The following is an 18,206-nucleotide window of genomic DNA, read 5'->3' as shown; positions in this document are numbered from 1 at the left end:
GAAACATTGTGTAATTATACATTTGTGATATTACCTTTCAACAGCCGTCTCGTGTTGCCCTAACCTCACGTTAGTGCCACGCTAGTCAAATCAGTCAAGGCAGTGCTTTCTCATATCGTAGAACACTGAGATGAAGACAATAGTCCAGAACTGTGCTGTTGTGCTAGTTGAGAACGAGAGGTGTGAAACAGTTGACATGAAATCAATAGGCTTCTGTGTAGATGGTGAAGTGGAGAGGAGAGGAGAGGAGAGGAGAGAGAGAGAGAGAGAGAGAGAGAGAGAGAGAGAGAGAGAGAGAGAGAGAGAGAGAGAGAGAGAGAGAGAGCATAAAGTAGTGGACCTTACCATCCAGCGTTCAGTGACTGTCTATCACATGTATTTGTTTTCATCATCATACAGACCACCTTTCTTTTCACCTTCCCAGTCTAGTCCAACCCCAGCCCCAGTCTAGTCCAACCCCAGCCCCAGTCCAACCCCAGCCCCAGTCATACCCCAGCCCCAGTCCAACCCTAGTCCAGCCCAGACACTCAGAGAGTCTAACACGATCTCTGAGATTTCTATAGAGCAGAGGGGGGAGTAGAGCAGAGCAGCAGGCCCTCCCACCGCCTACATAGAGCAGAGGGGGGAGTAGAGTAGAGCGGAGCAGCAGGCCCTCCCACCGCCTATAAAGGACAGCCATACGGAGACACTCAGACAGAAATCACACGTGTATCTGTGTAGAGGCAGAGGGAGGCTAACAGCACGCTGAGGGGAACTCAGAGGAAACAGACGCTCACAATATAGCCAGCCAGGAGTGAAGGAGGGGTCCACCTTGAGAGAGAGAGAGACAGACAGACAGAGAAAGAGAGATAGGTGAGAGAGTGAGACAGAGAAAGAGAGAGGAAGAGAGAGAGAGAGAAGCAGAGAAAGAGAGAGAGATAGGTGAGAGAGTGAGACAGAGAAAGAGAGAGGAAGAGAGAGAGAGGTGAGAGAAGCAGAGAAAGAGCGAGAGATAGCAAATAGTGATTTAATCTGAGTGTCTTGATCTCTTTTGTCCTCATGTCCAAGGATTAAGTAGAGGATCTACAGTACTGGGGGATCTGGTCTTTCTACAGGTCTCTATATGAGAGAGGAGTCTCCCACCTGTCTTGTAGATCTGGACTGATGTCTTTTACGATGGTGCATACGGCTCCCCCAAGCCGCTTCCTCTTCTCCGACATCAGCATGATGTCAGAGGACGAGGAGGAGAACGGCGGCAGCGAGAGCTCGGGCTCCGACTCCCAGAAGTCCTCCTTCCGTCTCAACGGCGGCTCCAACGGGTTTCAGATCAAGGTGGGAAGCAGGAAGAGGAAGTTCTGCGGAGTTGCCGGGAGGCTGGCGGGGCCCCCGATGGTGGCAGGGGCCCCGGTGGTGGAGGTGCGGCAGCGGAACGTGGCAAACGCTCGAGAGAGGGACCGCACCAACAGCGTGAACACGGCCTTCACTGCCCTGAGGACCCTCATCCCCACCGAGCCAGCCGACAGGAAGCTGTCCAAGATCGAGACTCTGCGGCTGGCGTCCAGCTACATCTCCCACCTGGGTAATGTACTGCTGGTGGGCGAGGCGTGTGGGGATGGGCAGCCGTGCCACACCTCCACACCCCCATTCCACCACCACACCCTCCACAGTCTCAGCCCCTCGCCCGACCGGGGCTCAGAGAACCAGCCCAAACACATCTGTACTTTCTGCCTCAGCAAGCAGAGGAAAATGGTGAGTGCCACTGGAGGGGCAGAGCTACTGTATGACTGACAGTAGAGTGGTATGGTGTGGATGTCAAGGGTCTTATTGGTTGAAATCCTCCCAGAGAAAAATAACTAAACTAGGCCGTTCATAGAGTCCCTTTAAGTGGCATTTCAACTTCCAAACAAACTATTTTAGAGCTAATTCTGGGTTCTTATTGTAGGTAAATCTGTCATTGAGAAAATGATAATTTCACTGTGGGCTGCGTCTTGTGGCCGAACTCCTCATGGCTAAAGGCTGGGTTTTAGCCCCACGTTATTTGGATAGTCCCCTATAGATAGTCTATATTAGTTAAAACTGTCACCAAACTATCATTAGTTTGATCATAAGAATATGTTGAATTAATTAGGTAGGTTATGGAAAAAAGTTAGGGAAACACTTGGATATATTCACCCTCTTCAATGCTGCCTTCTCGTTCAAATCAGTGTAATACTATAATACTGTAGTTATTAATAAGGAGCCAATTTCATCCTAACCTGACCGTTGCACATCTAAGCTCATTTATGTGGGAATGGTTGACATGTGGCAGCCTCCCCGCAGTGTGAAATCTACACCTCTGTTCCCTACCACTGGTGGAGTCGATGGGACCAGTCAGAGCAGAAACACTGAAGTACAACCTCAACTCTCATTACATTAGACCTGCATAATATATTCCATTGAGCAGGCGCTTTGTCCCCAAAGTGACTTACAGTAGTGCGTACATACATGTTGTTATGGGTGGTCCAGCAGGACTCAAACCCACGGTCCTGACATTACAAGCACCATGCTCTACCAACTGAGCCACGCAGGACCTGCATCAGCCCCAGGATGAGTGGCCTAGATGAGGACTGATTGTTGACGTCAAGAGAAAACAGTGAGGACTAAGCCGTTGGTTAGAACCTTGTGAACTGGACAAGATCATCACTCCAGGTGGAAAGTGAACGGTAGAGAATCGTGTATCATCAAAGTATAAATGAACCCGTAAGAATTCATCCATGCAGTACTCACAAGTTTGCCTGACGACTCATCCTGAATTTAGTTACGCTGCTCTGTCGATCACTGCATACGTTCATCTTGGAGAAGAAATGATAGTGAGCCTGGTGTTTGGCCGGAGCAATGTGAATGAGTTGTCAGGCAAGTCACAAATACCCTGGACAAAATAACTACTACAAGCATACAGTCAGCCAAAATAACTACTACAAGCATACAGTCAGCCAAAACAACTACTACAAGCATACAGTCAGCCAAAATAACTACTACAAGCATACAGTCAGCAAAATAACTACTACAAGCATACAGTCAGCCAAAATAACTACTACAAGCATACAGTCAGCCAAAATAACTACTACAAGCATACAGTCAGCCAAAATAACTACTACAAGCATACAGTCAGCCAAAATAACTACTACAAGCATACAGTCAGCCAAAATAACTACTACAAGCATACAGTCAGCCAAAATAACTACTACAAGCATACAGTCAGCCAAAATAACTACTACAAGCATACAGTCAGCCAAAATAACTACTACAAGCATACAGTCAGCCAAAATAACTACTACAAGCATACAGTCAGCCAAAATAACTACTACAAGCATACAGTCAGCAAAATAACTACTACAAGCATACAGTCAGCCAAAATAACTACTACAAGCATACAGTCAGCCAAAATAACTACTACAAGCATACAGTCAGCCAAAATAACTACTACAAGCATACAGTCAGCCAAAATAACTACTACAAGCATACAGTCAGCCAAAATAACTACTACAAGCATACAGTCAGCCAAAATAACTACTACAAGCATACAGTCAGCCAAAATAACTACTACAAGCATACAGTCAGCCAAAATAACTACTACAAGCATACAGTCAGCCAAAATAACTACTACAAGCATACAGTCAGCCAAAATAACTACTACAAGCATACAGTCAGCCAAAATAACTACTACAAGCATACAGTCAGCCAAAATAACTACTACAAGCATACAGTCAGCCAAAATAACTACTACAAGCATACAGTCAGCCAAAATAACTACTACAAGCATACAGTCAGCAAAATAACTACTACAAGCATACAGTCAGCCAAAATAACTACTACAAGCATACAGTCAGCCAAAATAACTACTACAAGCATACAGTCAGCCAAAATAACTACTACAAGCATACAGTCAGCCAAAATAACTACTACAAGCATACAGTCAGCCAAAATAACTACTACAAGCATACAGTCAGCCAAAATAACTACTACAAGCATACAGTCAGCCAAAATAGTCACATCTGGAGATGTGTTGTTCTCCTCCTCATTCATTCTGCTGTTAACCACCTTGCCGTTACAACTCTGAGTCCCTGTCTCAAGTGGAACCCTATTCCCAGTGGTGAAAAACATACCCAATTGTGATACTTGAGTAATGGTATAGATACCTTAATAGAAAGTCACCCAGTAAAATACCACCTGAGTAAAAGTCTAAAAGTATTTGGTTCTAAATATACTTAAGTATCAGAAGTAAATGTAGAAGTAAAAATTATTTCAAATGTCTTCTTTTAAGCACAACAGATGGCACCATTTTCTTGCTTTTAAAATGTATGGATAGCCAGGGGCACACTCCAACACTCACACATCATTTACCTATAGCCAAGGGCACACTCCAACACTCAGACATCATTTACCTATAGCCAGGGGCACCACTCCAACACTCAGACATCATTTACCTACAGCCAGGGGCACCACTCCAACACTCAGACATCATTTACCTATAGCCAGGGGCACCACTCCAACACTCAGACATCATTTACCTATAGCCAGGGGCACCACTCCAACACTCAGACATCATTTACCTATAGCCAGAGGCACACTCCAACACTCAGACATCATTTACCTATAGCCAGGGGCACCACTCCAACACTCAGACATCATTTACCTATAGCCAGGGCACATTCCAACACTCACACATCATTTACCTATAGCCAGGGGCACCACTCCAACACTCAGACATCATTTACCTATAGCCAGGGGCACCACTCCAACACTCAGACATCATTTACCTATAGCCAGGGGCACGCTCCAACACTCAGACATCATTTACCTATAGCCAGGGGCACGCTCCAACATCATTTACCTATAGCCAGGGGCACACTCCAACACTCAGACATCATTTACCTATAGCCAGGGGCACGCTCCAACATCATTTACCTATAGCCAGGGGCACACTCCAACACTCAGACATCATTTACCTATAGCCAGGGGCACCACTCCAACACTCACACATCATTTACCTATAGCCAGGGGCACACTCCAACATCATTTACCTATAGCCAGGGGCACGCTCCAACACTCAGACATCATTTACCTATAGCCAGGGGCACCACTCCAACACTCAGACATCATTTACCTATAGCAAGGGGCACGCTCCAACACTCAGACATCATTTACCTATAGCCAGGGGCACGCTCCAACACTCAGACATCATTTACCTATAGCCAGGGGCACGCTCCAACATCATTTACCTATAGCCAGGGGCACACTCCAACACTCAGACATCATTTACCTATAGCCAGGGGCACCACTCCAACACTCAGACATCATTTACCTATAGCCAGGGGCACGCTCCAACATCATTTACCTATAGCCAGGGGCACACTCCAACACTCAGACATCATTTACCTATAGCCAGGGGCACCACTCCAACACTCACACATCATTTACCTATAGCCAGGGGCACGCTCCAACACTCAGACATCATTTACCTATAGCCAGGGGCACCACTCCAACACTCAGACATAATTTACCTATAGCCAGGGGCACCACTCCAACACTCAGACATCATTTACCTATAGCCAGGGGCACACTCCAACACTCAGACATCATTTACCTATAGCCAGGGGCACACTCCAACACTCAGACATCATTTACCTATAGCCAGGGGCACACTCCAACACTCAGACATCATTTACCTATAGCCAGGGGCACCACTCCAACACTCAGACATCATTTACCTATAGCCAGGGGCACCACTCCAACACTCAGACATCATTTACCTATAGCCAGGGGCACCACTCCAACACTCAGACATCATTTACCTATAGCCAGGGGCACCCAACACTCAGACATCATTTACCTATAGCACTCAGACATCATTTACCTATAGCCAGGGGCACCACTCCAACACTCAGACATCATTTACCTATAGCCAGGGGCACCACTCCAACACTCAGACATCATTTACCTATAGCCAGGGGCACACTCCAACGCTCAGACATCATTTACCTATAGCCAGGGCAGACATCATTTACCTATAGCCAGGGGCACACTCCAACACTCAGACATCATTTACCTATAGCCAGGGGCACACTCCAACACTCAGACATCATTTACCTATAGCCAGGGGCACCACTCCAACACTCAGACATCATTTACCTATAGCCAGGGGCACCACTCCAACACTCAGACATCATTTACCTATAGCCAGGGGCACCACTCCAACACTCAGACATCATTTACCTATAGCCAGGGGCACACTCCAACACTCAGACATCATTTACCTATAGCCAGGGGCACCACTCCAACACTCAGACATCATTTACCTATAGCCAGGGGCACCACTCCAACACTCAGACATCATTTACCTATAGCCAGGGGCACCACTCCAACACTCAGACATCATTTACCTATAGCCAGGGGCACCACTCCAACACTCAGACATCATTTACCTATAGCCAGGGGCACCACTCCAACACTCACACATCATTTACCTATAGCCAGGGGCACCACTCCAACACTCAGACATCATTTACCTATAGCCAGGGGCACCACTCCAACACTCAGACATCATTTACCTATAGCCAGGGGCACCACTCCAACACTCAGACATCATTTACCTATAGCCAGGGGCACCACTCCAACACTCAGACATCATTTACCTATAGCCAGGGGCACACTCCAACACTCACACATCATTTACAAAAGATGCATTTGTGAGTCTGCCAGATCAGAGGTAGTAGAGGATGACCATGGATGTTATCTTTATAAGTGTGTGAATTAGACCATGTTCCTGTCCTGCTAAGCATTCAAAATGTAAGGAGTACTTCTGGGTGTAAGGTAAAATGTACGGAGTAAAAAGTACATTATTTTCTTTAGGAATGTAGTGGAGTAAAAGTAAAAGTACAGATACTCCAAAAAACTACTTAAGTAGCACTTTAAAGTATTTGTACATAAGTACTTTACATGACAGCCTATTGTCAAAAGTAGTGCATTATATAGGGAACAGGGTGCCAGAGTCCATAGTTCTCTGGTCAACAGTAATGCATTATATAGGGAACAGGGTGCCAGAGTCCATAGTTCTCTGGTCAACAGTAATGTATTATATAGGGAACAGGGTGCCAGAGTCCATAGTTCTCTGGTCAACAGTAATGTATTATATAGGGAACAGGGTGCCAGAGTCCATAGTTCTCTGGTCAACAGAAGTGCATTATATAGGGAACAGGATGCCAGAGTCCATAGTGCTCTGGTCAACAGTAGTACATTATATAGGGAACAGGATGCCAGAGTCCATAGTGCTCTGGTCAACAGTAGTGCATTATATAGGGAACAGGGTGCCAGAGTCCATAGTGCTCTGGTCAACAGTAGTGCATTATATAGGGAACAGGGTGCCAGAGTCCATAGTGCTCTGGTCAACAGTAATGTATTATATAGGGAACAGGGTGCCAGAGTCCATAGTGTTCTGGTCAACAGTAGTGCATTATATAGGGAACAGGGTGCCAGAGTCCATAGTGCTCTGGTCAACAGTAATGCATTATATAGGGAACAGGGTGCCAGAGTCCATAGTGTTCTGGTCAACAGTAATGTATTATATAGGGAACAGGGTGCCAGAGTCCATAGTGCTCTGGTCAACAGTAATGTATTATATAGGGAACAGGGTGCCAGAGTCCATAGTGCTCTGGTCAACAGTAATGTATTATATAGGGAACAGGGTGCCAGAGTCCATAGTGCTCTGGTCAACAGTAGTGCATTATATAGGGAACAGGGTGCCAGAGTCCATAGTGCTCTGGTCAACAGAAGTGCATTATATAGGGAACAGGGTGCCAGAGTCCATAGTGCTCTGGTCAACAGAAGTGCATTATATAGGGAACAGGGTGCCAGAGTCCATAGTGCTCTGGTCAACAGTAATGTATTATATAGGGAACAGGGTGCCAGAGTCCATAGTGCTCTGGTCAACAGTAGTGCATTATATAGGGAACAGGGTGCAAGAGTCCATAGTGCTCTGGTCAACAGTAATGCATTATATAGGGAACAGGGTGCCAGAGTCCATAGTGCTCTGGTCAACAATAATGCATTATATAGGGAACAGGGTGCAAGAGTCCATAGTGCTCTGGTCAACAATAATGTATTATATAGGGAACAGGGTGCCAGAGTCCATAGTGCTCTGGTCAACAGTAATGCATTGTATAGGGAACAGGGTGCCAGAGTCCATAGTGCTCTGGTCAACAGTAATGCATTGTATAGGGAACAGGGTGCCAGAGTCCATATTCTCTGGTCAACAGTAATGCATTATATAGGGAACAGGGTGCCAGAGTCCATAGTCCATAGTGCTCTGGTCAACAGTAATGCATTATATAGGGAACAGGGTGCCATAGTCCATAGTGCTCTGGTCAACAGTAATGCATTATATAGGGAACAGGGTGCCAGAGTCCATAGTGCTCTGGTCAACAGTAATGCATTATATAGGGAACAGGGTGCCAGAGTCCATAATTCTCTGGTCAACAGTAGTGCATTATAGGGAACAGGGTGCCAGAGTCCATAGTGCTCTGGTCAACAGTAGTGCATTATATAGGGAACAGGGTGCCAGAGTCCATAGTGCTCTGGTCAACAGTAGTGCATTATATAGGGAACAGGGTGCCAGAGTCCATAGTGCTCTGGTCAACAGTAATGCATTATATAGGGAACAGGGTGCCAGAGTCCATAGTGCTCTGGTCAACAGTAATGCATTATATAGGGAACAGGGTGCCAGAGTCCAGAGTCCATAGTGCTCTGGTCAACAGTAGTGCATTATATAGGGAACAGGGTGCCAGAGTCCATAGTGCTCTGGTCAACAGTAGTGCATTATATAGGGAACAGGGTGCCAGAGTCCATAGTGCTCTGGTCAACAGTAATGTATTATATAGGGAACAGGGTGCCAGAGTCCATAGTGCTCTGGTCAACAGTAGTGCATTATATAGGGAACAGGGTGCCAGAGTCCATAGTTCTCTGGTCAACAGTAATGTATTATATAGGGAACAGGGTGCCAGAGTCCATAGTGCTCTGGTCAACAGTAATGTATTATATAGGGAACAGGGTGCCAGAGTCCATAGTGCTCTGGTCAACAGTAGTGCATTATATAGGGAACAGGGTGCCAGAGTCCATAGTGCTCTGGTCAACAGTAGTGCATTATATAGGGAACAGGGTGCCAGAGTCCATATTCTCTGGTCAACAGTAGTGCATTATATAGGGAACAGGGTGCCAGAGTCCATAGTGCTCTGGTCAACAGTAGTGCATTATATAGGGAACAGGGTGCCAGAGTCCATAGTGCTCTGGTCAACAGTAATGTATTATATAGGGAACAGGGTGCCAGAGTCCATAGTGCTCTGGTCAACAGTAATGCATTATATAGGGAACAGGGTGCCAGAGTCCATAGTTCTCTGGTCAACAGTAGTGCATTATATAGTGAACAGGGTGCCAGAGTCCATAGTGCTCTGGTCAACAGTAGTGCATTATATAGGGAACAGGATGCCAGAGTCCATAGTGCTCTGGTCAACAGTAATGCATTATATAGGGAACAGGGTGCCAGAGTCCATATTCTCTGGTCAACAGTAGTGCATTATATAGGGAACAGGGTGCCAGAGTCCATATTCTCTGGTCAACAGTAGTGCATTATATAGGGAACAGGATGCCAGAGTCCATAGTGCTCTGGTCAACAGTAATGCATTATATAGGGAACAGGGTGCCAGAGTCCATAGTTCTCTGGTCAACAGTAGTGCATTATATAGGGAACAGGGTGCCAGAGTCCATAGTTCTCTGTTCAACAGTAGTGCATTATATAGGGAACAGGGTGCCAGAGTCCATAGTGCTCTGGTCAACAGTAGTGCATTATATAGGGAACAGGATGCCAGAGTCCATAGTGCTCTGGTCAACAGTAGTGCATTATATAGGGAACAGGATGCCAGAGTCCATAGTGCTCTGGTCAACAGTAGTGCATTATATAGAGAACAGGATGCCAGAGTCCATAGTGCTCTGGTCAACAGTAATGCATTATATAGGGAACAAGGTGCCATTTGACAGAAACTGTAGACATTATGTTTTTTTGTCCCATGCACAGCATAAAGATATTCATTCATCGTTGAACCCAATGGTGGGGATTGTGATAGTATCATTCAACAATAACTAGAATGTATGCCTGTATAGAATGTATGAATGTATAGAATGTATGCCTGTATAGAATGTATGCATGTATAGAATGTATGCATGTATAGAATGTATGCATGTATAGAATGTATGCCTGTATAGAATGTATGCCTGTATAGAATGTATGAATGTATAGAATGTATGCCTGTATAGAATGTATGCCTGTATAGAATGTATGCATGTATAGAATGTATAGAATGTATGCATGTATAGAATGTATGCATGTATAGAATGTATAGAATGTATGCATGTATAGAATGTATAGAATGTATAGAATGTATGCATGTATAGAATGTATGCATGTATAGAATGTATAGAATGTATGCATATATAGAATGTATAGAATGTATGCATGTATAGAATGTATAGAATGTATGCATGTATAGAATGTATGCATGTATAGAATGTATGCATGTATAGAATGTATGCATATATAGAATATATGAATGTATAGAATGTATGCATGTATAGAATGTATAGAATGTATGCATGTATAGAATGTATGCATGTATAGAATATATGAATGTATAGAATGTATGCATGTATAGAATGTATGCATGTATAGAATGTATAGAATGTATGCATATATAGAATGTATAGAATGTATGCATGTATAGAATGTATAGAATGTATGCATGTATAGAATGTATGCATGTATAGAATATATGAATGTATAGAATGTATGCATGTATAGAATGTATGCATATATAGAATGTATAGAATGTATGCATGTATAGAATGTATAGAATGTATGCATGTATAGAATGTATGCATGTATAGAATGTATGCCTTAGATTTGCAACATAGAATGAATATACAATGTTTGACTAAGGCAGCTAAACATCAGAAAGAGGATGACAATGTGAAAATACTCTTCACTATCAGGAAGGAGTCATATTTATACAATGCATGAAGACATATTTCAGATTTATAATGCTGTGAATGGTTTTAATTCAAAGTTCAGCGACTATAACATTTTACAACAGTATAATTGGTCATTGGATTTGGACTTTTGGAAACAGACATATGACTCCAGAATGTATAGAATGTATGCATATATAGAATGTATAGAATGTATGCTTGTATAGAATGTATGAATGTATAGAATGTATGCCTGTATAGAATGTATGCATGTATAGAATGTATAGAATGTATGCATATATAGAATGTATAGAATGTATGCATGTATAGAATGTATAGAATGTATGCTTGTATAGAATGTATGAATGTATCGAATGTATGCATGTATAGAATGTATGCATGTATAGAATGTATGCATATATAGAATGTATAGAATGTATGCATGTATAGAATGTATAGAATGTATGCATGTATAGAATGTATGCATGTATAGAATATATGAATGTATAGAATGTATGCATGTATAGAATGTATGCATATATAGAATGTATAGAATGTATGCATGTATAGAATGTATAGAATGCATGCATGTATAGAATGTATGCATGTATAGAATGTATGAATGTATAGAATGTATGCATGTATAGAATGTATGCCTTAGATTTGCAACATAGAATGAATATACAATGTTTGACTAAGGCAGCTAAACATCAGAAAGAGGATGACAATGTGAAAATACTCTTCACTATCAGGAAGGAGTCATATTTATACAATGCATGAAGAAATATTTCAGATTTATAATGCTGTGAATGGTTTTAATTCAAAGTTCAGCGACTATAAAATTTTACAACAGTATAATTGGTCATTGGATTTGGACTTTTGGAAACAGACAAATGAAAACAGATTCTGACCATATATCCCAATAATGAATCCAGAATAAATGTATCCTGGAAGTAATTGGACATTGTTAGAATCCTACAGAATAAACCAGCTAATGAGATAATTGCCCTTTAAATGATTGATCCAGTGCTGAACCCTGTATTCATTCTGCTGCTGGTATTTGAAACAGATTGAGCTCGCTCTTTTAGCTCTTTGATGTGATGCTTAAAGTAAAACTGGTCTCCATAACAGCTCTCACTCATTTCTCCCATTTAGGCAGTCCCAAATGGCACCCCATTTCCTTTAAAGTGCTTTACTTTGTACCAGGACTCATAGGGCTCTGGTCAAAAGTAGTGCACTATGTAGGGAATAGGGTGCCATTTGGGACACAACCCCAGTGCTCATTACTCCCAGAAAAACACCCTTCAGCAGCCACTCGTTTCTTTGTTTCTAAAGAAGAAGAATATAATTAAATGAAGCATATGTGAACTATTCAGTATATAATACGAGTGCAGTTTTGTCTTTTCAACACATTTCAAGACCTGCAGAGTGGGCTAATGAGCTATTGTAGACTGTAGAGAGAGAACACTGTATAAAGTAAAACATCATTGTCTCTTCAAGGTTTTCACAAGTGTTGTTACCCTCAACTGAGGCATAAAATGTATGAAAATAAAGTCATACATGCTTAAGCTATAGCTATGACTTACTGTGTAGGAGACTACATGCCTCAACCATATCATGCCTATTGAGTGTACTTTATCAAACTTCATACTATACTCTCTATTCCATTTAGACAGAGCATGGCCAGCATTTATGAATACTGTATATTCTAGCTGTAGATTTATAGAATTATAAAGTGGATAAACCCAGTAAATCTATAGTCTCCATATCAAGGTTAGAATGCCAGGGATCTTGGCTTCATGGGATCTAGTGATGATGCTTGGCAGTGAACACTCCCATTACAAACCAGGCTTCCCCTTAGGGTCCAAACATTACAGCAACATTGGTCCAGCCCAGTACCTTTAGTTAAATGGATACTGGATATTGAGTATTAAACCAAATGCAAAGTCAGAAGCGCTGGTGACACTTCATAAAAACGTTTATGAGTAAAGCCATTATAAATACTTGTACATTTTTACCAATATTGAAATACTTATTTATAAATCGTTGATTAAATTGTTTAATAATCATGCTTATTCATGAAAGTTATGATAAAGTGTTACCAATCGGAAAAAATTGAAGTGAATGTTTTGTGTTCAGAGGAAGCTTGTTGTTGACTGTTGCGTTCCCTCTCTGCTGTGAGCAGTACTAATAGTATGTACTCTAAATGGCACCGTTTTCCCATAGTGCACTACTTCTGACCAGAGCCCTATGAGTCCGCGCACTATAAAGTGAATAGGGTTCCATTTGTGACGCAGCATAGAGTTGAGTGCTGTGCAGTGCTGCTGCTCCTGCGACTGTATTCCACCTCATGCCTTGTATTGTATTCAAATGATCTTCACTGGGTGTTTTATCATGGACAGACATATGGAAGTAGTTAAAGACGAATCCAACACGAAACAGGAGTCAGTCCTAAAGTGCACATTAAATAAATGAGCGCATTTAAATTAATTGTCATGTTAATGTAATTAGATTATCAGCAACAGGATCGTTATAAAGACAAGTTATAAATTAGATTGAATAGAGATAAAACATGTAGATGTATTTATTTAACTAGGCAAGTCAGTTAAGAACAAATTCTTATTTTCAATGACAGCCTAGGAACAGTGGGTTAACTGCCTGTTCTGGGGTAGAACAACAGATTTGTACCTTTTCAGCTCGGGGATTCAAACTTGCAACCTTTCGGTTACTAGTCCAACACACTAACCACTAGGCTACCCTGCCGCCTCAGTGTCAATATATGACACTGAGCATGATGAATTTGTTTGAATGTATTTTTCCAACTAGTTAGTCATGTTGGAGTAGTGCCGCCCTATTCAGGACAATGTAATCATTTTAACTTATTATTTACTCCACAGAATAGCCAGGACAAAACTATTTCATTAAGTGAAAAAGAAAGCTTGGAAAATCCATGCTTAGTAAATCAATATTTTAGATACGCTACTGTTTCAATACAAAAAGGGGAAATGTATATCATTGATAAGCCTCCTTGAAGGGCGTATTTAACTCATGCAGATGAAACCTCCTTAACCTTTAATATAACAATAATATTTATTCAACAAATGATGTCCACATCTAAAGAAAACAGAAATAGATTCCAGCAGACTCTCTTATCCAGAGAGACTTACAGTAGTGAGTCATTTAGCAGACGCTCTTATCCAGAGAGACTTACAGTAGTGAGTCATTTAGCAGACGCTCTTATCCAGAGAGACTTACAGTAGTGAGTCATTTAGCAGACTCTCTTATCCAGAGAGACTTACAGTAGTGAGTCATTTAGCAGACTCTCTTATCCAGAGAGACTTACAGTAGTGAGTCATTTAGCAGACTCTCTTATCCAGAGAGACTTACAGTAGTGAGTCATTTAGCAGACTCTCTTATCCAGAGAGACTTACAGTAGTGAGTCATTTAGCAGACTCTCTTATCCAGAGACTTACAGTAGTGAGTAATTTAGCAGACTCTCTTATCCAGAGAGACTTACAGTAGTGAGTCATTTAGCAGACTCTCTTATCCAGAGAGACTTACAGTAGTGAGTCATTTAGCAGACGCTCTTATCCAGAGAGACTTACAGTAGTGAGTAATTTAGCAGACGCTCTTATCCAGAGAGACTTACAGTAGTGAGTCATTTAGCAGACGCTCTTATCCAGAGAGACTTACAGTAGTGAGTCATTTAGCAGACACTCTTATCCAGAGAGACTTACAGTAGTGAGTAATTTAGCAGACGCTCTTATCCAGAGAGACTTACAGTAGTGAGTCATTTAGCAGACGCTCTTATCCAGAGAGACTTACAGTAGTGAGTCATTTAGCAGACACTCTTATCCAGAGAGACTTACAGTAGTGAGTCATTTAGCAGACATTCTTATCCAGAGAGACTTACAGTAGTGAGTCATTTAGCAGACTCTCTTATCCAGAGAGACGTACAGTAGTGAGTCATTTAGCAGACGCTCTTATCCAGAGAGACGTACAGTAGTGAGTCATTTAGCAGACTCTCTTATCCAGAGAGACTTACAGTAGTGAGTCATTTAGCAGACTCTCTTATCCAGAGAGACTTACAGTAGTGAGTCATTTAGCAGACTCTCTTATCCAGAGAGACTTACAGTAGTGAGTCATTTAGCAGACACTCTTATCCAGAGAGACTTACAGTAGTGAGTCATTTAGCAGACTCTTATCCAGAGAGACTTACAGTAGTGAGTCATTTAGCAGACTCTCTTATCCAGAGAGACTTACAGTAGTGAGTCATTTAGCAGACACTCTTATCCAGAGAGACTTACAGTAGTGAGTCATTTAGCAGACTCTCTTATCCAGAGAGACTTACAGTAGTGAGTCATTTAGCAGACACTCTTATCCAGAGAGACTTACAGTAGTGAGTCATTTAGCAGACTCTTATCCAGAGAGACTTACAGTAGTGAGTCATTTAGCAGACTCTCTTATCCAGAGAGACTTACAGTAGTGAGTCATTTAGCAGACTCTCTTATCCAGAGAGTCATTTAGCTTATCAGTAGTGAGTCATTTAGCAGACTCTTATCCAGAGACTTACAGTAGTGAGTCATTTAGAGACTTATCCAGAGAGACTTACAGTAGTGAGTCATTTAGCAGACACTCTTATCCAGAGAGACTTACAGTAGTGAGTCATTTAACAGACTTGATCCAGAGAGACTTACAGTAGTGAGTCATTTAGCAGACTCTCTTATCCAGAGAGACTTACAGTAGTGAGTCATTTAGCAGACTCTCTTATCCAGAGAGACTTACAGTAGTGAGTCATTTAGCAGACTCTCTTATCCAGAGAGACTTACAGTAGTGAGTCATTTAGCAGACTCTCTTATCCAGAGAGACTTACAGTAGTGAGTCATTTAGCAGACTCTCTTATCCAGAGAGACTTACAGTAGTGAGTCATTTAGCAGACTCTCTTATCCAGAGAGACGTACAGTAGTGAGTCATTTAGCAGACTCTCTTATCCAGAGAGACGTACAGTAGTGAGTCATTTAGCAGACTCTATCCAGGTAGACTTACAGTAGTGAGTGCTTACATTTTCATTCTGGTCCCCCATGGGATTTGAACCCACAATCCTGGTGTTGCAAGCACTATGCTCTACCAACTGAGTTACACAGGACCAACCCGGCCTCACAACCGCAGACCACGTGTAACAATGCCAACCCAGGACCTCAACATCCAGCTTCTTCACATGCAGGATCCTCTGAGACCAGCCCCCCGCACAGCTGATGAAACTGGATTTGCACAATCTAAGAATTTCTGCACAAACTGTCAGAAACCCTCTCAGGGAAGCTCATCTGCGTGCTCGTTGTTCTCACCAGGGTCTTGACCTGACTGCAGTTTGGCGTCACAACCGACTTCAGTGGGCAAATACTCACTTTTGATGGTCACTGGAATGCTGGAGAAGTGTGCTCTTCATGGACGAATCCCGGTTTCAACTGTACCGGGCAGATGGCAGACAGCCATCATCTCATGTTTCAGCATGATAATGCATGGCCCCATGTCGCAAGGATCTGTACACTATTCCTGGAAGCTGAACATGTCCTAGTTCTTCTATGGCTTGCATACTCACCAGACATGTGAGTTTGAGCATGTTTGGGATACTCTGGATCAATGTGTATTGCAGCATGTTCCAGTTCCCACCAATATCCAGCAACTTCGCACAGCCATTGAAGAGGAGTGGGACAACATTCCACACTCAACAGCTTGATTAACTCTATGCAAAGGAGTTGTGTCACGCTGCATGAGGCAAATGGTGGTCACACCAGATACTGACTGGTTTTCTGATCCACACCCCTACCTTTTTTTAAGGTATCTGTGATCAACAGATGCATATCTGTATTCCCAGCCATGTGAAATCCCTAGATTATCTCTTAATTAATTTATTTCAATTGACAAATTTCCTTATTTGAACTGTATTCTTTGAAATTGTTGCATGTTGCGTTTATATTTTTGTTCAGTGTATTAATATTCTGTCAGTAGCCATAAGATTTCCCCAAAAGCTTCAGTAAGAAAACTGACCAGAGCTTCTTATTCTGATTAGAATCCATTTGACTCCAGGAGCATTGATTAGGAGCTCCAGCTCCCGCTCCCGCTTAGCTCACATACGGTACAGCCTAGCTCTGACTCAAGAAACAATGCCATTCCTATAACTTACAACCTCCTCACCAAAGCGAATAGACGTAATGCAAGCCAGGTGTGTCACAAAACACAGAGAGGTGAGAAGGGAAAATATGAGGCTCTGCTTGCTGTTCCCTGGGCTGGCTTCCTGTCCAGACAACCTGGACCCCAAGGAAATAACCACAGGAGAAAATCAAGGGTGCTCTGTTTTGATGGAACAGACAAATGCTAAACATCCCATTCTGATTCAAACCCTTTATTTTTCACTCTGTTGGCCTAGATTACAATGATGTCATTGTGACTGCAGACTGAAAAATAAGGTGAAATGGAGAGCTGGGCTACATCAGTTCATGCATCTAATCTAAGTGTGCGTCCCAAATGGCACTCTATTCCCTATATAGTGCACTACTTTTGACCAAAAGTAAACGTGAGTCATTTACATTACATTTACATTTAAGTCATTTAGCAGACGCTCTTATCCAGAGCGACTTAGTCCTATGGGACATAGTCAAAAATAGTGCACTATTAAGGGGATTGGGAGTCATCTTCAGTGGGTGAAAACCAGGAGGTCTGATGATGTTTTCTCTCTTTCAGAACAGAGACAGAGACAGAAAAACAACTGTAAGAAGATAACGCCTGAAGGACAGAAACATCCAGAGGATAAATATCCAACGCTATTGTGAAGGATCAGTTCAATTAGCCTATTCTTCAAATGAAAGTTGGAATTACAGTTGCGTACTTAATAAGAATACAATATTTGTATCATGTGTATATATATATATATATATATATATATATATATATATATATATATATATATATATATATATATATATATATATATATATATTGAAAGCACAATGGTGTATTTAAGACCATGGAGGATTTGATAGGTGTGTTAAGGGAGGATGTGGCAGCAAAAAGTCCATGAAACATGGGATGATATATAGACTCATGACCGGTTACTATCTATCCTTAAACTACTGGGCATTATAATGAACAGGCAGAGGAGGACAGCTATGTCAACG

General features: G+C 42.2%; 1 protein-coding gene across 1 annotated transcript; it reads left to right on the top strand.

Moving 5' to 3' along the window:
• The first annotated feature begins 709 nt into the window (after positions 1 to 709).
• Positions 710 to 17,957, top strand: LOC118375241 (basic helix-loop-helix transcription factor scleraxis-like). The gene is made up of 2 exons (XM_052514112.1): positions 710 to 1,728; positions 17,773 to 17,957. The coding sequence occupies exons 1-2, from the start codon at positions 1,144 to 1,146 to the stop codon at positions 17,809 to 17,811; spliced, it is 624 nt and encodes a 207-aa protein (XP_052370072.1). The 5' UTR covers positions 710 to 1,143; the 3' UTR covers positions 17,812 to 17,957.
• The last annotated feature ends 249 nt before the right edge of the window (positions 17,958 to 18,206 follow it).

This window comes from Oncorhynchus keta, unplaced genomic scaffold, assembly GCF_023373465.1.
Source record: "Oncorhynchus keta strain PuntledgeMale-10-30-2019 unplaced genomic scaffold, Oket_V2 Un_scaffold_1526_pilon_pilon, whole genome shotgun sequence".
Lineage (NCBI taxonomy): Eukaryota > Metazoa > Chordata > Actinopteri > Salmoniformes > Salmonidae > Oncorhynchus > Oncorhynchus keta.
This window is presented reverse-complemented; position numbering and strand designations above follow the sequence as displayed.